At 45.2% G+C, this 23,613-nt stretch overlaps 1 protein-coding gene across 2 annotated transcripts in view; it reads right to left on the reverse strand.

The window, feature by feature from the left end:
- Positions 1–1,140: 1,140 nt before the first annotated feature.
- Positions 1,141–23,613, reverse strand: part of LOC127600493 (basal cell adhesion molecule-like) — a 50,519-nt gene continuing 28,046 nt past the window's right edge. Inside the window, exons 2-16 of one of the 2 annotated variants that reach the window (XM_052065110.1) lie at positions 19,392–19,519; positions 18,977–19,193; positions 15,685–15,758; positions 14,209–14,305; positions 13,948–14,130; positions 12,480–12,601; positions 11,877–12,018; positions 11,073–11,188; positions 8,926–9,067; positions 7,623–7,747; positions 6,692–6,833; positions 6,309–6,332; positions 4,451–4,592; positions 3,321–3,420; positions 1,141–2,714 (exon numbers count right to left, since the gene is read on the reverse strand). In XM_052065110.1, coding sequence (XP_051921070.1) covers positions 2,709–2,714; positions 3,321–3,420; positions 4,451–4,592; positions 6,309–6,332; positions 6,692–6,833; positions 7,623–7,747; positions 8,926–9,067; positions 11,073–11,188; positions 11,877–12,018; positions 12,480–12,601; positions 13,948–14,130; positions 14,209–14,305; positions 15,685–15,758; positions 18,977–19,193; positions 19,392–19,519 — 1,760 coding nt within the window. In that variant the 3' untranslated portion in view covers positions 1,141–2,708. The remainder of the gene's footprint in view (positions 2,715–3,320; positions 3,421–4,450; positions 4,593–6,308; positions 6,333–6,691; positions 6,834–7,622; positions 7,748–8,925; positions 9,068–11,072; positions 11,189–11,876; positions 12,019–12,479; positions 12,602–13,947; positions 14,131–14,208; positions 14,306–15,684; positions 15,759–18,976; positions 19,194–19,391; positions 19,520–23,613) is intronic. The other variant, XM_052065111.1, reaches the window with a different exon arrangement.

Below are 23,613 nucleotides of genomic sequence, written 5' to 3' on the forward strand. Positions count from 1 at the left end.
TCGACTGGGGAGAACCTCTCCATACTTTAGCCAGTACAAGCTTATTGGTGGATGTTTGTCAACCAGTCGGAGAAGCTGTCCCCCAAGTAGCTGACAAAACCAACAGATCCAGAGAGGATCCCGATACCTGATACTCCTAAAGTAATATTTCTCACTCATCTTTCTCTTTGCATTCCGATGAGTTGAGGCGTAATTGGTTGAAATGGATCCAATCAGAGCCTTCCCTCACTTTGGCATTGGCACAGGCCACTGATTGATGACTGTTTTGACGGGCGACAGTTTTAATCCGCGAATGGACAGCTAGACAAATGGACGTGAGTGCGAACGTGTTGACAATTCCGCCAACCGCCGCTAATTTCAATTTGATCAACGGTTACGAGTGTGATGAGTTATCCTGGTTCCCTGCTAGTGATCAGCGTGCAGCTGTCTGACGAAGATTGATGCCTCCATTGAAATAGTTCAAAAGTTATTGTCTTTCTTGTCATAACAAATCAAGAGTGGAGAGTTGTTTTTTTTTACAGAGTACAGGACAGTCCACATGTAAAAAGTTATGCGCCTGCAATGTAGCAGCACGTTTTGCCACAACATGCCAACCAGCCCGAGGGGCCGAGTCGAGATGTTCAAGTCATGACCATAAGACCTATGCTAAATTCCGTTAATCTGTCTATAATGTTTCGCATTACATGTTAGCATTAAGCTAGCAACATTTTTAAAAATATTTTTTAATATATTTTATTTTCTGTTGTGTGTGACAGTATTTCTGTTCAATTAAACTGTAACTGACAAATAAATAGCCCTTTAAAAAGTGTTTTCAAAGATTTAAATTACACATTCGGGAAAAGTAAAATTAGATTTCACTGGACAAGGTTTAGAAAATGTGATCAATGACAAGTAACGTGTTTTTTGTATGGTTTTGAAAGAACACAGAAAACAAGTGGGTGTTTTTTTTTTTCCATTATAAATTCTAAACCAGCTGGAACAAAGTACAAAAAAAAACCGATATACATCAACACACCACATTGAGCGTACCACAAAATATACAGTTTACAGTCAAGAGAAGTACGGAGAATCTCATCCAAATAATATTCCTTAAAGAGAAAACAAAAACAAAATTACAACTCAGTAGTCCCAAACTTGACAAAAAAAAAAAAAGGAAGCAACATGCACATCATTGGATATAAAACAGTGAATAATAAAACGAGAACAAACACTCGGGAGTTCAAGCCAGCTTTGCTAACAGTCAAGATCAGTAGACACACACTGAAATCCAAAATCAGATGATGGATTGAAGTGACCCTTTTTTTTTTTTTTGTATTTTTAACTCAAAGCCGTTAGTTCCAGTGTACAACAAAAGTCAAAGGCCACGACAAGCTGCTATCAGAGAGCACAGATCATCAGTATCCCATCACCTCCAGAAAAAATCAAATCAGCTTCCCCGATTTACTGCTGTGACATTTTCTGATGTGTTAAAAAAAAAATCCATCCAGCAGAAAAAAACCCCACATTTGACTCCCTTCCCTTCATAACTGCTGGCCCCTCAAATGACGAGTGATTGTTCCAGCTTCTCCTCACCCCTCATCCCTGCAATTTCAGTTGGCCTTCTGAATGGTTTAATCGTGATTAAAAAAAAAAAGAAAAAATGGCTGCAGCTCACACCTACGGTAATCGGGTTTTAGAATTAAAAATTTGATTAAAAAGAGACAGTCAAAGGGGAAAAAAATGGACAAACTAAATGTAGATATTTTTTCTGACCTCTGACCTCACAAAAAAAAAAGGCAAGCAACCAATTAATAAAATCCTCAGGGGGGGGGCAAAATAAACCATTTTGAAGGCTTTGCCAAAATTCTCTCAATGCTACCTTAATTTTTTTCTCAGTATAAAAAAAAATACAAATTCAGTCCTGTTAGCCAAATTATTAAGAAGCCATGCCCATTTTTTTCCCAACATTTTTTTTTGTGCTTCTGGCAGCCATTTTAGCCATTTGCAGGGGTCTCCCAAGACAAATCCACTGGCACTAAAACACCAATATTTTGTTTTTGTTCAACTTTTGGGTGTACCTTGGGATCAAAGATTATATTCGTGTGGTTACTAAAATCGACCTTGATTCTAAAATTTCACACAAAATACCTCTTGAAGTCCACACGTTGTTCAGCAGAATGATCCGTTGTCCCAAAACAAACAAACAAAAAAAGGTGTCGGTGTTTTAGGCCGGATTCACACATGGTTGAAGTAACAATTGGGCTACTTATGAAAACAGTGTACATTAGTGTGATGTTGTCATGAAGCAGTGCAGAAATGTAACGCGGTGTGCTCGATTCAGAAGCAGGACAGTCATGATTACAGAGGTGGGAAAAAGACGGAGCGTCCCCCTAATTTCACACATGCGCTGCGCGATTTGTTTGAAGTGCAGGCTCCGAGGCACAATAGTAGTCGCCGTGTGATGATGCCATTCGAATTTTTAAATACTTTTGATGCCACAGCATTCCACTACTCTGCCAGGGAATCATCAAAAGTTGTGATTCGTTCACAAAAGCGTCATTTAGTGATGCCACACATGCGGCGCGAATTGGAGAGGTGATGGGGGGGTATGGCAGTTTGGGCCTCTGCCCCCCCCCCCTTTAAAAGCGTAGCGAATACAAATCGGTGCTGTTTTTTTTTTTCTTCATAACTGTCAAGCTTCTTCCCTTGGTCCCTCTGCCACTCTTCGTTCAGCACTGCAGGAAGGAAGAAAGAGAGCCGCGTGAACGTCAAAAGCAACATAGTCGTCTACATAGTGACAGCGCGACGGCATCGAGGCCGACGTGGGGATGTTATTTCATTTAGACTGACTTTAATGGGGGGGGGGGTGGAGAGACAGGCCGCCGCACGGTCTCAACACAAAACGCTAAAGGGTGCGTGCCAGTAGGCTGCCAATCACCAACGAGCCGCTGTCACGAGTTTGACAAGATATCTGACATGCGCGACGGCATTTGGGATGCGAGCTGTCGTGCCCGCCGAGCTGCCGCAACGACGTTGTCAATCTGAGCAATTTTCTAGACTCATTTGGTATTTGCGGATGGTTCCTTCCGTTTTTTTAACCGCAAGTCGCCATACAGCAAAGAGCAAAAGTCCATGGCCTGATTAAATGAAGCTCCTCCCCTCACTTCAACAAAGGCCGTTGGAATCAAGATTTTAAAATGAGATATGGCTTTGGCCTCAGCACAAACGCAGTGAAGAAGTGATTCCAGGTCACCACAATAACCAAAAACAACAACAAAAAAGTGATTCGGTAAATTGCCGTAAGAGCTTCTGAGGATGTTAGCCCGTGTCTGGTAACTCACCTGTTCTGCAGGCGGTCTCTTGTGAAGGAGACCGGCTTCTTCGTTGGCCTTGTCCGTCTTCATTTCCACTACAATGTCATTGTTCACTTCTGCGTCCGCCCTGAAGGAGAGAAACAAACAAATTATAAACCACCACCCCCAAAAAACACCAAAACAACATGAACCTTTGATCATTTGAGGCCAACAACAAAATCATATAATGAGTTCCTTAGCCCTAGAGCGCCACCTACACTTGTGGAGTTTCACTTACATCCAAGTCACTTTAATGACTATAAGCAGAGATGTTAAAAAAAAAAACAATCATTTCCACTACAATGTCATTGTTCACTTCTGCGTCCACCCTGAAGGAGAGAAACAAACAAATTATAAACCACCACCCCCAAAAAAACACCAAAACAACATGAACCGTTGATCATTTGAGGCCAACAACAAAATCATATAATGAGTTCCTTAGCCCTAGAGTGCCACCTACACTTGTGGAGTTTCACTTACATCCAAGTCACTTTAATGGCTATAAGCAGAGATGTTAAAAAAACAAAACAAAAACACAAGTGCCAAACACGAGTCGAAGCTAATGAAGTCAAGCTAACAACTAGCACGGACGCTCACAAAACAAGAGGTACTGAAGCATGCCACCCCCAAACAAAGTGTCTTGAGATACAAGTTGAATTTGTTCCACGACCGTGCTCTTCAGTCAAAACACAATTTCAAAGCATTTGTATGAATAAATAAAGCGTTTGTGCACCTTGATAAATTCTTGCGCTCAATTAGGCCACTAGGGGGGGCAGTCATTCAGACACAAAGACGACTTTCACAACTACTATAAGGAAACTGCAATAGCCTTCTTTTTTTGTGGAAAATGATAAAGAATATATGCTTGTGAGTATTGTTTTTATCTGTCTGTGGATTGAAGGCTTATAACATCGCAACTATGGATGCGAGTAGTTAGCCTGTGGATGGCGTTTTGCATTGTTGGTTAGCATTAAGCTAAGCAGACTGAAAGCTATGTAGCCGTTTTAAATGCCTGTACACGTGTAAACACTTTCTCTAAACGGCGAAGGAAGATAATTTATCGCCGCGGATATTTTGTGGCTGGAGCTCTGATGGGAAGCAGGAGCGCAGCTACTCACACTTCCTTCTTGTCTTTCTTGGCGCAGGGCAGCTTACTCTTCTTGTTGAGGAAGTAGATGAGAGCCACCAACAGCAGGAGCAGCAGCACGCACACCACCACGGCTATCACCACCCCGCTGGAACCGCCCTGCTGCTGATCAGCTACAGCGTCGCAATAACGGGGATGGGTGAGGATGGGGAGGTGGTGGTGGGAGGGGGGGGGGTGGGAAAGTGGGTCGGGAAGATGGAGGTGGAAAGTGATCGTAGTGAAGGAAGAATTTCAAGGGTATGGGAAGGTTTTATTGATTTGATTTGAAGCGGGGGGAATCGTGATGATTGGGGCATGGGAGGAGCAGGAGGAGGAAATTTTGTAGCAGATAGATGAGGATGGGAAGGGGGTTAGAGGGGGGGGTGTCCAAATAGGTCCGGATGGGAGAGGTGGATGGGGGAGGAAGAGTAAGGGGGGGAAGTGGGATGTGGAGTTAGTCTTAAATGCTGAAAAATGAAATGTGATGGGACCCAAAATAACGGGACCTGCATATTCACACCAATGAAGCTGCTGACCAGCCACGACACGATGACCACATCACAACGCCCCCTCCCCACCCCTCCCCCGCCCCCACCCACATTTTTTATTACTAGATTCGTGGAGACAGGACGTTACGATACTATTCTTACGATCACATTTTGGGCCGCCAAAATCTCGTCGTAAACAACCTTTCGTATTAATCGCTAGCAAGCGAAAAACAGGAAATCCAGGAGCGTGCCTTCCTGTCCCACTTATTCTGAAATGTTGGACCAGTTGAAAATTAAGGAACGCGTTTCTCCAAAATGTGAAAATTAAATTACAAACAAAATGCTTGTTGTTTCTCACCTACATAATTCACCGAAATGCGTGAAATGCTCGCATTGTAGCACCAACTAACGATTTTTTGGCCTGAAGTATCGGTGGCTGGTATCGGCAGCCTTAATGAGGACTTCAAATGATTTTCGCAATTCACAGAAGTACACGTCACCAACAAATAGCAGGGATTTTCCCATGCTTTTAATTGGATAATTCGTTTTTGCCCGCATCCACGAAGTGTCATCTAGAAGCAAATGAGGTCATTGTGCGGTGTTTCTAATCTGAAAGCTGTAAAACTAAACGTCCGACAGTGACGTCTGTCCCCACGACGGCAGTAATACAAACATGCGTACACAAGCAGCTCTTGTCAAAACACAAATGTACTACATCCTGTACGGAGAGTCAACCACAAACACACACACACACACACACAAAAACACACACATACGCAGTTGGACAAAAAGCACGCGAGTCAAGTTAGCGGTTACAGACCTGACTTAAGCACAGGGTTTCCAGAGAGCAGCACTTTGAGAAAAAGAAAGTCGCTCAGTCCAGTAGCTTAGCAAAGCAACCGCCATAAAACATGCAAAGGCACACAAACAGCAAAGGAAAAGAGGACGAGCGTGCAACGAGAAGTCAAAAGGAGACGCACACAGAAGTGGAAAGGAAGGGATAGAAGATAATAAGAATAGAATAGAATCCTTTATTGTCCCCTGAGGGCCACCCCCCAAAAAAAAAAAAAAGTGTTGCAGCGTCCACAAAATATCAGACAGACATTACAAATGTGACAAGAGAAGAAAAAGAAGAACAATATACAATATCCACAGTGTTTGGTAGCAAGAGGGCTCATGTACAAGATTGCAATGCAGCAGTGTGTGTGTGTGTGTGTGTGTGTAAGATGGAGGGAATGGGGCAGGTGGGTGAAGAAGGAAGGGGTCAAGGGGGCGGGGGGTACTAAAACGACAGGGTCGGAACAAGAAAGAGTCCTGAAAGCAGGAGGGACAAGAGGAGGAGGAGGAGGGAGAAGGCTCTACCTCTGTCGGCGGAGTTTTGAATAGCTGTAAAACAAACAAACAAACAACCAGAAGAAGAAGATAGTGTGAAATGCTGATTGGTTGACGTGGTGCAGGAAGACAAAAAAAAAAATGCATCAAGATGGTGTGAAAGAGGGTTGTTTACCCACTAAATGGAAGGCGCAGAAATTTATTTAAAAATGTGAAATTTGCACCAAGTGAACAAAATTTGGCTTTTGTTTAGTTTTTTTTGGGGGGGGGGGCTAATAATCACAAAGAAGAGAAGAACAAATGAGTCATGGGCATGCAGCAAAAACAAAAGCATCAGGATTTTTGGGTGAGACGAGGATTTAATGAGCTTTTTTTTTGGGAGGGGGGGGGCAAAAAAAAAAAGGGTGTCTGACCTCTTTTGAGAGACACGCTGAAGGTCTTGCTATCGGTGCCGTACTCGTTGGCCACCTCGCAGGTCACGCCGTCCTTCATGACGGCGGCGCTGGCCGCCAGGACGACGGTGCTCACCACCTTGTTGCCCTCCACCGTCACGGACTGGGGCACAAACAGACAATCGCATCACACTCACGTTCTGTCGTCATCGTGTTTCGCTTTTAGCCCCCCCCCCCACCCCCAATTCCCCACCCCCTTTTTCCAAAATCCCAACCCGAGCCTCTTTTCATGTTTTAATACCGCAGACATCAGCATGTACAGATGAAACACTACAGTTGAAAAGGAATTGGTGATTCCCCCCCCCCTTTTTACTATTTCACTTGATGTCACGCCAAGCCGCCTCGCGCCGACGGGGACTTTTCTTTTCAATTCAAGTGAATTAATAGCAAAATAGGCCGAGCAAAACACAATTTCCCCGTGCGCTGCTTAGGAAAACCGAAGCACTCTGAAGTTCTGATGATCTGTTTGTACAGCTTTGCTTACACAATGAAATCATAATAATAACGATAATTTTGTTATGTGATCAAATGTTTTAAACTGTTCCCTTGACGGACGCCAGTAGAGTCTGACAGGTCGTTTGTCTCGTGATCAAAATTACAACTCAAAACATTGGTCTGTGACGTCAAATTTTATTTTTATAATTTATTTGAGGGGCAGAAAATTTGTAGAATTTTCAATTTTATCAAGAAAAAAGAGAGAACTTCAACCAAAATAATTTTTTAATGTTTTGAAGGAATTTTTTTTCAAGAAAAAAAAGTCTTTCAAAAGAAGAATTTTTTTTATATATTTTTCAAGAAAGCGTTTTTAACGCCATTTAACGACTTTCTGTGAACAATTTTGATCCCGTTGAACACAAAGCGATGTTCAATTGCTCCGACTGAGGCCCCGTACCTCTTTTCCGGTGGGCTTCCAGTTGAACTGTGGAACTGGGGAGCCGTAGGCGGAGCATCTGAGGGATACCGCATCTCCTTCGTTGGATACCTCCCCGCCGACCGGCGTTTCGATCACGGGCTTTCCTGCGGAGGGACAGAGGAAGGAGCGTGTAAATAAAACGCTTCCATCTCGCGCTGGGCGTAAACCGACGAGTTGGGAAGCGACGCCCCGGCTTGGCCGCTTCCTACAACTGTGCAGCGTCCTTCCTGAGCGACTTTTAGAGTTAGCTAACCTGCATTGTTAGTCAGCTAACACGCATTGTTAGCATCCTGTTGGCGTGTCGGAGGAGAAATAGCTTTTGATGGTTTATACAGATGCGGTTGACTTTGGACTGGACACTAGTCCAAAGTTAAGTGATTACCAGCACCCCAAACAATTTGAAAGATTTACAGTATGTTTTTTTTTTCATTTTCTGTATTCCTTTTTACAGGTAAACACATTTAACCATACCGTACGTATGGTTAAATATTAGGGTTCAACACAATGTTGGACGCTAATATTTTAACAATTAAAATACATAATCGTAGCTCACAGTTTATGTGTTTAGGTGAGAGTTAGTTGATGTTTTTTTTGTTTCTATTTTGGCAATTCCAGTGGTCAGTGAAGGCACCACTGTCCTGTTTTTAAATGGGAATGAGAGAAGCTAGCTAGCTGTTCATATGCATGTATTATAGACAAGCTGCTACTGGCAAGCTAACTGAGCGATAGAAACATGTTTTGGGAATAGTCAGAGAAATCCAAATCACTCAGTAAAGTGATTGTTTAGCCACTTGACATTAGAGAAGGCAACACTGTCCTCTTTTTGAATGGGAATGAGAGAAGCTAGCTAGCTGTTCATGTGCATGTATTATAGACAAGCTGCTACTGGCAAGCTAGCTGAGCGATAGAAACATGTTTCGGGAATAGTCAGAGAAATCTAAATCACTCAGTAAAGTGATTGTTTAGCCACTTGACATTCTCATTCACTGACTTTCACGCATTCAGTCAAAAATAGGCCGAGATGTGACAGTACTTTACAACGTGAAGATGGTGAACCCAAGTTGACAAAAATAATAGATGAACCTAACACACATAGATTTTTGTGTTATAGTAAATGCACAAGGTTTAAAATGTACGATATGAATAATGAATTAAATATTTGGTCACTATTCAACCGATTTTGAGTGTCGTGCAGCCAACCCAACTCAAATGATTAGTAAACAAATGATTACTGTGCAGTGATTCCAAGAGTTTTGAAGTCATGGCAATGTCAGCGTGGTACCTTTAATGGTGAGGGTGGCGCTAGCCTGGTCCATCAGTCCCGGCACGGACGGCACGGCCCCGACGCACCTGTACTCTCCGTCTTTCTCGTATGAGTCGGCCGTTATCGAGAGGGTCCCGTCCTGAGAGAGAACCTCGGAACCCTGCGGCGATGAAAACACGGACCATGTAAGAGCCGTTGCTGCGCTCAGAGGACACTTCATTTTGGGACAGCCATCCATCCAGTTTCTGTTGTGTTGCTCGTCATTAGAGGCGTGGCAGAGTTGGAGTCCCGCCCCCAAAAATATTTTAAAAATCGTATTTATTCTAACTGTTTTCCATCGTGCTTGTCCTCAGTGCGTGGGTGAACTGGAGCCTTTATTAGCTGTGCTGCCTTTATCAGGTACAACCACATGATTTTTTTTTGTGCTTTTATTAAAAGAGTGTGATTGAGGTATTCATGAATATGTTTTGATTGTGACTGTCGTTTGCACTGCATCGCACAAAGTAGTTGACAGTATTTTTTGGTTATTTATCACACATCCCCATTTTGCATTGAACCTCGGTCCACTGTGTGGGTGTACCGAATGTTGTGGCCTGCGAGTAGATGGGAAAGCACAAAGTGCGGCGTTCACACACAATCACATAGCGATAACAAAATGACAAGTCGTGGGCCCATGTGATTTTTTCCCAAGGAGGTCGTGCCACGTTAGAAAGAACGAGAACGCGGCACATAAAGTTGTACTTGATACTTAATGTCAACAAGACGCAACAGAAGATGTGTAAAGCCCGACAACAACTGAGAAACATTCTGGGCGTGACAATACTGAAGGACACTACTGCATGACTGCTGACGTGTTTGTTTGTTTGCGTTTTACAATTTTCTTGTTATTATTATGATTCATTCATTCATTCATTCATCTTCCGAGCCGCTTGATCCTCACTAGGGTCGCGGGGGGTGCTGGAGCCCATCCCAGCCGTCACCGGGCAGTGGGCGGGGGACACCCTGAATCGGTTGCCAGCCAATCGCAGGGCACACAGAAACGAACAACCATTCACACTCACACCTAGGGACAATTTAGAGTGTTCAATCAGCCTGCCACGCATGTTTTCGGAATGTGGGAGGAAACCGGAGCACCCGGAGAAAACCCACGCAGGCCCGGGGAGAACATGCAAACTCCACACAGGGAGGCCGCAGCTGGAATCGAACCCGGTACCTCTGCACTGTGAAGCCGACGTGCTAACCACTGGACTACCGGGCCGCCGTTGTTATTCATTCATTCATTCATTCATTCATCTTCCGTACCGCTTGATCCTCACTAGAGTCGCGGGGGGTGCTGGAGCCCATCCCAGCCGTCACCGGGCAGTAGGCGGGGGACACCCCGAATCGGTTGCCAGCCAATCGCAGGGCACACAGAGACGAACAACCAACCACGCTCACACTCACACCTAGGGACAATTTAGAGCGTTCAATCAGCCTGCCACGCATGTTTTCGGAATGTGGGAGGAAACCGGAGCACCCGGAGAAAACCCACGCAGGCCCGGGAGAACATGCAAACTCCACACAGAGAGGCCGGAACTGGAATCGAACCCGGTACCTCTGCACTGTGAAGCCGACGTGCTAACCACTGGACTACCGGGCCGCCCTTGTTATTATTATTTGTTATTATTATTTTAATTATGTTTAGATTTTATGGTGCCAAACTTTGCTGTCGTGCTGCCTGCGCACATCAAGATGAAAAGTTTTTCGCCATTTAGCGTTGCCCATCTATCTCTACGGGGTTCAAATGTGTAAAGAATCAGAAAAAGAAATGACCCTAAAATGGCCTCTTCAAACAAAATGGCAGACTTTTTGTGCCTTTTTCAGGCTTGGGTTTTTGAGACTTTGTTGTGAGTCTATTCGGGATAGACAAATTTGATGTTGCTTTGTGAACGTGGCTTTGGAGGGGGGGGGGGGGGCAGGGGGTTACATACATTTTCAAAAAGGCTACCGAGTCCATTTTCAAGGGTCACTCCCCGCTTTGCACCTGGTGCTTTGTAACCGAAAATGAAATGTCACATAAAACTACTTCTCCAAAATGTCAAATGATCACCTCTCTGGCAATAAGGTGTGATATTTGCCCGGTGTCGGGGGGCGGGGGGAAAAGCAGATAAAAACACACGCCTCACCTTTTTCCATTGCACCGTATGTGGGGCAGAGGCTTTGGTCTTACACTGCCACTCCACACTGTCTCCAAGCATGACAACCTGAGGCTTCGCCGGAGTCACACTCATCGGATCAATGTCTGACATGGGGTGGCGGTGGGGGTTGGGGGGGGGGGGGGGGGGGGGGAATAAAAATCAATTTAGAGCCTCGGCGAGCATGTAATAAAGCCCTTAATAGGGTTACACAAAGTTGAATATTTGGAAGTACAAAGCTAATGGTTTTTCTCTGAAGTTAAGCCCACGTTGTGCTGAGCCCGTTCCGGACAATTCCGACGTTATCTTCCCTTAATGTGTTTGATAGTGTCAAATTAAGGATGGCTTGAAAGTGACGCCTGAACCGTGAACAAGCCGAATGGACGGTCGGATCCTTTTGTCCTTTCCACGCACGTCCCCCGACGATTTAGTCGTTTTCTCTCCTTTCAGATCAAAGTCAAATAAAGCGCATTCATCGGTTATGTCTGAAAGATTATCATGGGTGATGAAGGATTTTTAACGTGACATCGTCGCCATTTCGGGGGTCAGTGGTGGTGGGGGGGTCGCTATATGTTAAGAACAGCTCTCGAATGACAAATCGGACTTCAGTAGTTGAGACAAATGGGAAGCCGTATGGGGATAAAGAATAGAGTTACCGATGCAGCTGACTGTTTTCTGATGTTTACATTCTTCACTACTTGTCACTGTGCAATTGATAATATAATCAATATATGAATCCATAGAGTATATGCGGGCCACTGGGCGATGATGGTGATGTTTGCGCAGGTCACTCACAGTGCACGCTGAGGGTGATCTCGCCCGTCAGGTCGGCTTCGAGGTTGTCGAAGTCGATGGCCTTGCATGTGTACACGCCGGCATCGGTGCGCTTGGCGGATTTCAAGGTCAGGAGGCCACCCTGGCCGAAGACGACCTTGTCCTGGAGGGAGGGAGAAATACACACACACACAAAAAAAAAAAAAGCCTGCCATTGAAAAATGGTTGTGAATTTTACGCAGAGGAAACATTTGCGTGTATAACAATTCTAATAACTTGCGGTAAACTGTTGTATGGTGACTTAAACAAATCGATACCGCACTGTATCTTTTTAAAATTTGTTTCGGAACTAAAAAAAACAAACAAAAAAAAAAACAATAAATTTTCTTTGTGTTTCGATGAATAGAAAAACAGAGCAGAAATAATTTTCCCTTTTTTTATAATATATAATAATAATATAAAATATAAATATAAATAATAATAATATAAAAAAATGTAAGCCCTGCTTTTTGTTGGACAGCAATGATATGTAGATTTTCTGCATGTTTTGGATGAAAACAAAAAAAAGTAAAAAGAAAAAATGTGTTCTCCTTTGGTTTCATCCGACAATGTCTTTGAACGTACGTCTTTGGTGAAGTCAAACTCGGGCTGAGGGTTTCCATCTGTCTCGCACTTCATGGTGACGTTGTCACCCTCTTTGACGGCGCCGGGGTTGAGAAGTGTAAACGTCGCCGTCTCGGAGGGGTCTAGATGGACAAGGACAGATATTGGAAGGGAACAGGTGAGAATTCTTCAACTGGGTGAGTTTCCAACACCATACTTTGTCATCAATAGACCTACAAAGCATTCCAAAAGTACTTTCCCAGTTACTCCTCTTTCCTGGCCTCATTCTCCACATTCTTTGACTTTTGCGGTGGGCATATTAACCGTGACGGCAACAAAGAATCAGCTACATGACGTTCAGAAGCCGTAACGGTGCCTTATAATGTTCCAGATTCAACTTCAAAGTAAAACTGTAATTTGAGTGAGCGGTTACGGACTTATGTCGTTTAAAAAAAACAAAAACTGAAACAAAAATACTTTAGCTTATATAGAACTCGGTTTATGGTCTATAAGGTATGTAAAAGAAAAATCTATTTGTGTTATTTCTATTGAATCGCACTAAAAGAGCCACTAGCTGCTAGCTAGCATTCCACAACAATCGTATGGATAGCATCCTGCTAATGCTAACGTGACTACTTTAGCTACTTTTTTACACTTTTATTTGATTCCATAAACAGCTAGCTACTAAGTAGAAAAATCTACTTGTGTTATTTCTATTGAATCGCACTAAAAGAGCCACTAGCTGCTAGCTAGCATTCCACAAAAATCGTATGGATAGCATCCTGCTAATGCTAACGTGACTACTTTAGCTACTTTTTTACACTTTTATTTGATTCCATAAACAGCTAGCTACTAAGTAGAAAAATCTACTTGTGTTATTTCTACTGAATCGCACTAAAAGAGCCACTAGCTGCTAGCTAGCATTCCACAACAATCGTATGGATAGTATCCTGCTAATGCTAACGTGACTACTTTAGCTACTTTTTTACACTTTTATTTGATTCCATAAACAGCTAGCTACTAAGTAGAAAAATCTACTTGTGTTATTTCTATTGAATCGCACTAAAAGAGCCACTAGCTGCTAGCTAGCATTCCACAAAAATCGTATGGATAGCATCCTGCTAATGCTAACGTGACTACTTTAGCTACTTTTTTACACTTTTATTTGATTCCATAAACAGCTAGCTACTAAGTAGAAAAATCTACTTGTGTTATTTCTATTGAATCGCACTAAAAGAGCCACTAGCTGCTAGCTAGCATTCCACAAAAATCGTATGGATAGCATCCTGCTAATGCTAACGTGACTACTTTAGCTACTTTTTTACACTTTTATTTGATTCCATAAACAGCTAGCTAGCATTCAATGACCAATCACAATTGGTTAGATACCAGCACTAAATGTTGGTAGGATAACGAGAACAACAACAAAACAAGAGCCGCGTTCATCACAGACATTTTCAAAGGAGGCCTGCCATTTTGGTACGCTTACAGTTGAGGTTGAGGTTGATAGTGTCGGACTTCTTCTGCTTGATCTGGTCCCCCGGCATGCTGTACTCCACCGTGCACTGGAACACCGAGTCCTTGTCGGCCTTGGTGGGCTGCATGTAGAGGGTGCTTCTGACGGTGTACAGGCCCGAGGCCTCCTTCACCAGCGACGGAACCATGTAGGTCTCTTTCCGATCAAGAGTGATAATGTGAATTGTGGTCAACGGGTGCGAGAACAATAATACAATTATATTTATCGACATACTTTCTTTCTTGTCCTTGACCTCCGCAAGGGGCTGGCCATCTTTAAACCAGATGATCCTTGGCTGCGGGTGCCCATTCATTGTCAAGCAGCTACCAATCTGATTGACAGGACCAAAAGTGTTACCATTCTGTCGTCGGTCTAATTGTTGAATCAGTGCACCCCAATGAAATGAGCTGTATTTCCAATGACCTGTTCTCGCCTGTCAAAACCAAAAACAATCACATTTTTGTGTTGTACTGTATACAAAATGCGGCCCGGTAGTCCAGTGGTTAGCACGTCGGCTTCACAGTGCAGAGGTACCGGGTTCGATTCCAGCTCCAGCCTCCCTGTGTGGAGTTTGCATGTTCTCCCCGGGCCTGCGTGGGTTTTCTCCGGGTGCTCCGGTTTCCTCCCACATTCCAAAAACTTGCGTGGCAGGCTGATTGAACACTCTAAAGTGTCCCTAGTTGTGAGTGTGAGCGTGAATGGTTGTTCGTTTCTGTGTGCCCTGCGATTGGCTGGCGACCGATTCAGGGTGTCCCCCGCCTACTGCCCGAAGACGGCTGGGATAGGCTCCAGCACCCCCCGCGATCCTAGTGAGCATCAAGCGGCTCGGAAGATGAATGAATGAATGAATGTATACAAACTAAAGCTGTGGGGATTCCAATGGACGTGGAACAACTCTTAATTTTGCCACGCGTGTATCGTCGTTTGAATGGGGAGCCCAATATGTGTTCATGTGAGGAGTACCAGCGCACTGTGTGCGTCCAGGCTGGTTCCTATGAGCGCTACACCAAGTTTATGCGTGTGGATGAAAATAGATAGCCAGCTAATGAACGTTAAATAAATAATTCGGCAGTACGGCCGATAACGCTCATCTCAGCAGAGTATCAATGCCTCTTTCCTTTGTTTGTTGCCGGCCTTTCACTCACTCTGTCACAAATGAAGGCAAACAAATGAAGGGTGTGAACCAACTTCAGCCCAGCTGGCTAACTCGCTTAGCTAATGGATGCAGCTGGTGTTGGGCAATGAGGATTTATTATTTACAACACCAAGAGGCGCAAAACCTGACCCAGCTGCTAGCTTTGGCCATAACGTGGCATCGGATCTTTGGTAAAGCAAGCCATTTTAAACTAAAAAGAAAAAGAAAAGCATCTGCAACCATACCTTCCGGTTCAATAGATAAGCTTTATAATAATTAAATGTCCGTCTACCTTACCATTAAGATCAATTTGGATTTTTTCCATTTGTTCGATGTGTTTTTTTCCCAGACAATTTGAATGGGTAAAATTCAAAACCAATTGGCCGGTGTTGACCTGATTCGCAAATTAGGATTCTGTGCTCGAGGCCGAACTTGAATAAAAATTGCATCAACACATTTTATATTGAATGTCATTATACTGTGCAAGTGTACCTAATGAGGGATCCAGTATACGTATATCAGCAGCCGCCCCCCCCCCCCCCCCCCCCCACCACACACACACATTGCAAACACACCTCAGAGCTATCCGGCTGTCCCACAGAAATGGCTTGGCTTGACGCTTGTGTGAGGGTGGGCTTCTCTGGAGCAACTGAGGGAGGCAAAAAAAAAAAACAGAAGTAGATGAACATGATGATAAACAATCATATCATTATGATTCAGAGGATGCAACACCCGCACCTTTAACCTCGAGATGCAAACACACACACAAAACAGCGCGGCCATCCCACGCTGGCTCCTGACCTTGTTAATTCAGTTGAGCAGTAAATATCCTGCTCGGCGTTATTCCAACCGTGACCCGCTTCACATGAGACGATAAGGATTGGATCAAACAAAAAAACACACACACACACGCACGCACACACACACACACAAAAGAAAGAAAAAAAACCTCCTAAGCTTGTAAAAATAATCACACAGGTGCAAGATGCACCGGCAGCTGTCCAAAGCTTAGAAAAAGACATTATCTTGCTCTCAAAAGGAAACAAGAACACGCACACACACATATATATATATATATATATATATATATATATATAATATATGTAAATTAATCCGCTTTAAGCCTCCGGTGTCTGGAATATATCCCACTGGGTCATCATAGGGCTTTTCCCCACAACAATAACGAGGTGCTCCCAAGTCAGATTTTATGTTTCTCTGCATGACATGTGTGCACTCGCAACAACAACAAGGCACTCTAACAGTCTTTTGTAGTGGGTGAGGTACGACTCATGTTAGGGCCGAGGTGTGTCACTGAATAACAAACAAACATTCATTCATTCATCTTCCGAGCCGCTTGATCCTCACTAGGGTCGCGGGGGGTGCTGGAGCCTATCCCAGCTGTCTCCGGGCAGTAGGCGGGGGACACCCTGAATCGGTTGCCAGCCAATCGCAGGGCACACAGAAACGAACAACCATTCGCACTCACACTCACACTTAGGGACAATTTAGAGTGTTCAATCAGCCTGCCATGCATGTTTTTGGAATGTGGGAGGAAACCGGAGCACCCGGAGAAAACCCACGCAGGGCCGGGGAGAACATGCAAACTCCACACAGGGAGGCCGGAGCTGGAATCGAACCCGGTACCTCTGCACTGTGAAGCCGACGTGCTAACCACTGGACTACCGGGCCGCAACAAACAAACAAACAAAAAAAAAAAATCCGGTATACCGAATTGGTGAGCAACACTTTGACGCGCCACAGTAGAGTCCGAAATAGTTCTGAGTGTGCACATCTTTTAGCAACGATCAGCAAACAAAGAATTCTCAGAATTCACTTGATAGGCTCTCTGAAGCTGTGTTTCCTCTGAGTGGCCATTTACTCGCGATGCCAAAGCCCAGAAACCAGCATTGCTCAGCTTCCAGGAGACCATAAAAACACGACAGACGTCATATAATTCATCCTCCTCTCGAGTAGATTCCGGCCGCCGAATGTAACTGTTGAATAGCTGCGGGCTGTTTTCTTCCACTAAGTGCTCGAAACGAAAACGTTCAAACAGCACTTCATTGCGGTACTGTCCGACACTCCACTGTTAATAAAAGTCGCCCCCTCACCACTGACCAAACTTCTTTTTTTTCTTTTTTTTTTTTACATCACAGTTAATGGCTAACATGGCAGCACTGTTTCTGAGTACAAGCTGGACCACGAAAACCAGTTTTGTTCCTCTTTCCATCTTCAACAGACGGCAGATGATCAGAATTCGTTTTCTTTTTAATTCACAACACAATGCTAACGATGCATGCTGTCTTGTTCTTTTGGCATTTTTCTATCGTATCCATCCATCCATCCATCCATCCATCCATCCATCCATCCATCCATCTTCTACCGCTTATCCGGGGCCGGGTCACGGGGGCAACAGCTTTAGCAGGGAAGCCCAGACTTCCCTCTCCCTAGCTACTTCGTCCAGCTCTCCCCGGGGGATCCTGAGGCGTTCCCAGGCCAGCTGGGTGACATAGTCTCTCCAGCGTGTCCTGGGTCTTCCTCGGGGTCTCCTCCCGGTGGGACATGCCCGGAACACCTCACCAGGGAAGCGTTCAGGAGGCATCCGAATCAGATGCCCAAGCCACCTCATCTGGCTCCTCTCGATGTGGAGGAGAAGCGGCTCGACTCTGAGCCCCTCCCGGATGACCGAGCTTCTCACCTTATCTCTAAGGGAGAGCCCGGACACCCTGCGGAGAAAACTCATTTCGGCCGCTTGTATCCGGGATCTCGTTCTTTCGCTCACGCCTTCTATCGTATCAAAAAATAAAAAATAAAAATCCTCAACATATCTCCAATATCGTGACGAGCGTCGTCCACTTGTACACCATTTTCTTTAATAAGTTCACTGGGGGTCAATTAACCATCAGCTAATCATTCTCGACACAAGTGATGAAAAGTTCAATCACACCTGTCATGTCTGATACATGTCAGCGAAATCACACTTGGAGGGGTTCGACCCCGCCAACTCTGCGTGTGTGTCCTTGGACCACCCACAGTCACCCCTGATTAGACACCCTTCATACTTTTACTCGCATCGCCCCAGAGTTAGGGCGAGTGATTTCATGGCTAACTTCCTCCCACAATGTCGAGACGTGTTGGAATATAGTCCCGTGCGTGCATTTTCAAAGCACTTTGACGCGCGCTAAGTATGTTTTAATCTCATCTCATTACCTCCTTGAAACCGTACCCGACTGTCAATCATCTGACAATCTACCAAAGCGTGTTACGATAAAAATAGCCAAAATTCGTCACTGGATCAAAATCACCATGATGTTTTAAATGCCGACCATTGTGCTAAAAACCCCGACTTAGCTCGCACAAATGACAGATTGTTGGGCAGGCGAGGGATGAATTTATTTATTTTTTTTAATGAATTTATATATTTTTTAATTTATTTTAAGATTTTAGATTTAGATTTAGATTTCGTTCAAAGAAAATTCCGCAAAGCTGGCGGTCACTTGTCACGTTGTCAGCAAACTGTTAGCATGTTAGCATTCTAGCGCCGTTTGACTCTTCTCAAACTTGAATTTTGCAAAGACTGTAAATTTTGCGGGGTCACTATTTACAAGACTACAACTTTGATTCTTTTGGCATTTTTCTCCCCCGCAGTGCGAATCATTCCCATCGGGTTTTGTTGTTGGCCATATCAAAAAGACTAAAAGACGCATTTGCTATTGTCATAAAGCCAAGACGAGTAAAAGACTCATCTAACCTAACACAAAATGATGGGAACGACGGGAGCGTGCTGTGACTAGTAAAACTCAAAAACTTAATTCTGACTCTTTCCGAGACTGTGGACATTGTAAGCGGAGCATGAGGCGGACTCACAGAATACTTTGAGCATAGTGGAGGCTTCTCCATTGCCAGCAGGTCCGGCGGTGACCGAGCAGAAGAAGACGAGTCCATCGGAGGGTTGGACCGACGCGATGGTTAAGGTGGAGTCCTCGCTGATGCTGACGCGGCCGCTCAGGGGCGTGTCCTTGTCGCTTTTGGCCTCGCCGCCCTGCGTGCGGTAAGCCACGCGCTTCCTGTTTCCCTGAATCTCCTAAAAAGACAAAGAAAAAGGGAAGGAGAGTTGTTCAGCCGACACGTAGCGAGGTTACATGGACCTGTGGTCAGGTCCTATTGCAAAAAGCCTGTGAGAATATAAAAAATATAAACATGCTAGCTTGCTAGCATGCTAGGTCCCCATAAGGCACAACGCTGCAGCAAACGCAACCCAAAGCTAAGAGCAATCACTCACGATGTGCCACTCCACGATGGTGTTGCTAGACGACGGCGAGACGGTGTACGTGCAGGGCAGCTTGGCAGTCTCGTCCTTCAACACTTCCACTTTCGGAGCCACGTTGACCGTCACCGACGCTCGGCACACTGCCGTAGACAAAGACACAGGGTTGAGTATACATTAGCGCAAGTAAGTTGACACAAGTATCTGCCTGGCCCAGCAACGCGGCACGTGCATAATAAATGAACCATGTCGTCAATTTCTCAGCTACAAAATCTACATGTGAATAATTGATGCGTTGTGAGAAAGCTAGAGAGAGCGGGAAGGGAAGGGAAGGGAAGACAACGTCTAGAGGGGCCCCGTCCTAATAACGAACGGGGCAAGGACGGATGAAAGCGTGTTTGCTGTCTGCAGTGACATAAGAAGAGATGAGTGGACAAGCTGAAATAAGGAAAGGAAACATGTAAGGGGACTATGGAGGAGGCATCCGTGTACACTCACACACACACGCATTCAGCATATTCGATCAAGTGACTCACTGGCACATGCAGAAAGAGCCCAAACGTAACGCACGCGGTGCACGTGTTTGATCTTTTAGAAAACAGGAAAATTTAATTTGGATCGAGCGGAGAGTCAGCCGATGTGGACTTGTGTGACGTTTAGACGCGCCCGCGCACACACGCGCACACACACTTTCATTCCCAGTGTGGGACGAATAAAGGATATCTTATCTTATCTTATCTTATCTTATCTTATCCGCGATCGTTGGTCCTGTAGTGATCAATCGGCTTTACAGACCAGACAGCTGGACAGACAGAGCTGGGCAATTAGAGCATAATTAGGGAATCCTCAATCCAGAGTGAGCCTTGCGTGTGTGTGTGTGTGTGTGTGTTTGTGTTTAGAGAATGGGTGTGGTTGTAGGGCTTGGAGAGATATGGGGTGCGTCTTGCTACATGGGGGTCTCGTTAGTTTACTCAGGCCAGATAATCCGATTTACCCAAAGAGAGGGAAAGTGTGTGTGTGTGTGTGTGTGTTCGTGTGTGTCCGTGCGTGAGACTCCTGGGGGGTATGACCGGGTAGTGAGACAGATGGGAATGAGACGGTCAGGCTGTGACATGGACGCACACACACATACACACATATACACACACACACACACACACACTTACATTTGATCTATTATTAAGGTGTTTTGACGAGAAACCAAAAAAAATGGTAAAAAGCTCCAGCTGAGTACAGTATCTGTGCATTGGTGTGTGTGTGTGTGTGTGTGTGTGTGTGTGTGTGTGTGTGTGTGTGTGTGTGTGTGTGTGTGTGTGTGTGTGTGTGTGTGTGTGTGTGTGTGTGTGCGCATGCGAGGCACTGTCGAGGAGTCAAAGCGTGGCGGCAGAAAGGAGACGACCTGCAAAAGAGATATCGGTCCTGCGTCTCCTGAAAAGTTAATGCCGAGCTGTCTTCAATGCTCTCGCTCTCGTCTTTTATGCACTTTCCTTCAATTCCTCTCGCCACAGAAGCACATGCATGCACACCCACACACACACACACACACACACGCACACACACGCACACACGCGTTCTTCCTCATTAACAGAAGAAGCCAACTGGATCCTCTCCTTTCCCTTTCACCTACTGCTGTATTCCAGACATCAAAACCAGGGCTTGTTTCAAGACCCCGTCTCCAAGACCATTGTTTAATACACAACACACACACACACACGCCGGCAAGCAGAAGAGCGCCGAAAAAAAGTCGACAAAAAAGAAAGAGACAGCACCCATTTGTCTTCTCGCTCACCCAAACATTGCTCATGAGGGAGGGAGGCAGTTCGGCCTGTAAAGAGGAGCCGCCGCATGCATCACGGTCCACTCGGTGTGTGTATGTGTGTGTACCTGTATGAGTGCGAGTGTGTGTGTGTGTGGTCCAAAACAACCTTGGTGGCTAAGTGGATTATTGTGAGTTAGACTGTTGGCAAAGCAAACAGAATTCTGGCGCAAAGGACTCAGTCACCTCGAGCGGAAGGTCACGAAAGGCTGGGCTCCGGTTTCGAGTGCCCACGTGCCAATTAAATGCGGGTATTTGTATTTATACTGACGGAGCACATGAAACTCGCGATGTCATCCAATGAGAGTGATCGTCCGATACTGGGATCGGTTCCAATCACCTGGATTCGGTGTAAAATTGCCAATTTTCGAGCTACAACTATTGATTTTTCTCCTAAATAGTCAATGAATCAGTTCTTTTTTTTCCATTGAATTGATAAATCCGATTTTTTGGTTACGAGGTAAAAAAAGGGGGTGCCATATTCCTCTTGCCAATCATGCTGGAGTATGAAATTAATAATACAATCAATTTAATTAAGTAGGGCGGCCCGGTAGTCCAGTGGTTAGCGCGTCGGCTTCACAGTGCAGAGGTACCGGGTTCGATTCCAGCTCCGGCCTCCCTGTGTGGAGTTTGCATGTTCTCCCCGGGCCTGCGTGGGTTTTCTCCGGGTGCTCCGGTTTCCTCCCACATTCCAAAAACATGCGTGGCAGGCTGATTGAACACTCTAAATTGTCCCTAGGTGTGAGTGTGAGTGCGAATGGTTGTTCGTTTCTGTGTGTGCCCTGCGATTGGCTGGCAACCGATTCAGGGTGTCCCCCGCCTACTGCCCGAAGACAGCTGGGATAGGCTCCAGCACCCCCCGCGACCCTGGTGAGGATCAAGCGGCTCGGAAGATGAATGAATGAATGAAAATGAATGAATTTAATTAAGTATATGTCAAACCAAATCTTGTAGAAGGAAAATAAGAGTACAGTCACTTTGTTTTTCAACTGTAGTTCCTCCATCTGACCATTAGGTGGCACCCACATAAACTCGTGAATAAATAAGGTCTGGAAAAAAAATGTATCTATGTATTCCCGTTCATTTTGTACAGCGCACCATTTGCATCTGCTTACAAGATATTTATTATTCATGTAGAGTTGACGCAGACGAGGTCGCTCTCATTCGGCTCGATCTCATTCTGCCCCCCCCCCCCCCCCGTGTTGTAAATGTGTACAGAGAGATTCACTTTGCCGTTCGAGAAAACTTGCGCATTCACATCGCAAAACCGATGCGGCTGTACTGCATTTCATTCTATTCTCTTTGCAATCAAAGTGAATTTGGCTTCATCTGCTTCGTCCGCTATTAGGTAATTACGGCATAATGGACTATGAATGTTTAAAAAAAAAATCACATTTCCAGAGCTCCCTTTTTTTTTTTTGGTCAAAGTCACTCAAAGACAGGACGATGATGCCGGAAACTTGTGATAAATCCACCGGCAAAGGTCATACATGAAAAGTAGGAAAGGGTTGTTGTTTGTCCCTTTGTCGTAAAGACACGCTTTTTGAGAGGCGGTGCGCAATTTACGACTTGGACTTCTAGACAAACGGACAACTTTGAGTCTTCGACGAGGCAGACATGCTGACCGTCGAGTCACTGCGCTGCACTCGGGTTGACCGCATTAGGTGAAATAGTATTGGCCCCGCTGTACAGTAGTCTATTGTACAGTGCAATCAATGCATGTGTGTGGGAGGGTGGGTGTAGAGGGGCAGTGAATGGATGGGGTTGTGGGGGGGGGGATGTCGGGGACCCCCACGTAAAGCTCTGAATTCTGTCAACGGAGGGTTGATGAGAGCCGAACAGGTGCAGGCCAGCAGCTGCTGCCGCACGCACACGGGCGAGCTCGCTCATGCACTCGGAGGCCAACAATGGGCATCAAAAAGCGAATGTGAAAGGCGACTGGAGTGGCTGGGAGCGGGGGTAGGGGGAATGGGGGTTGGAGGGGGTGGGGGGGGCGTAGATGGCTGTGGGTGGAAGGTGACTGTGGAGGAGACACTGTAAAAAGGCAAACTCAAAGTGTTGCTCTGGATTGTTGGAATGTCGACGTGGAAGGGGACACAACAGAAAACGGACTTTTGATTTGCAGCTCCAGCATCAATTTATCGCAGAAGTTAAAGTCCAAATCGCGGAAAAGCCCCGGGGACACAACGCCCCCGCCCCTCCCCCTCCTAACACATCGCAAAACTATTTTTACAGATAACAGATTCATGTTGATGATGGAAAAAAAAAAAAAAACACGTGACAATGTGTTACTCGTCTTTCTGGTCTGCCTCCCCACATATCGAAAGTGAAACGAAACAACCACGAACAACTTTTGCCATTCGCCCATTTCTCAAAATGTGTCCGTGAGCAAGAAATTCCACACTTGCTCTCCGTAACAGT

The sequence above is a fragment of the Hippocampus zosterae genome, chromosome 5, assembly GCF_025434085.1.
Source record: "Hippocampus zosterae strain Florida chromosome 5, ASM2543408v3, whole genome shotgun sequence".
NCBI lineage: Eukaryota > Metazoa > Chordata > Actinopteri > Syngnathiformes > Syngnathidae > Hippocampus > Hippocampus zosterae.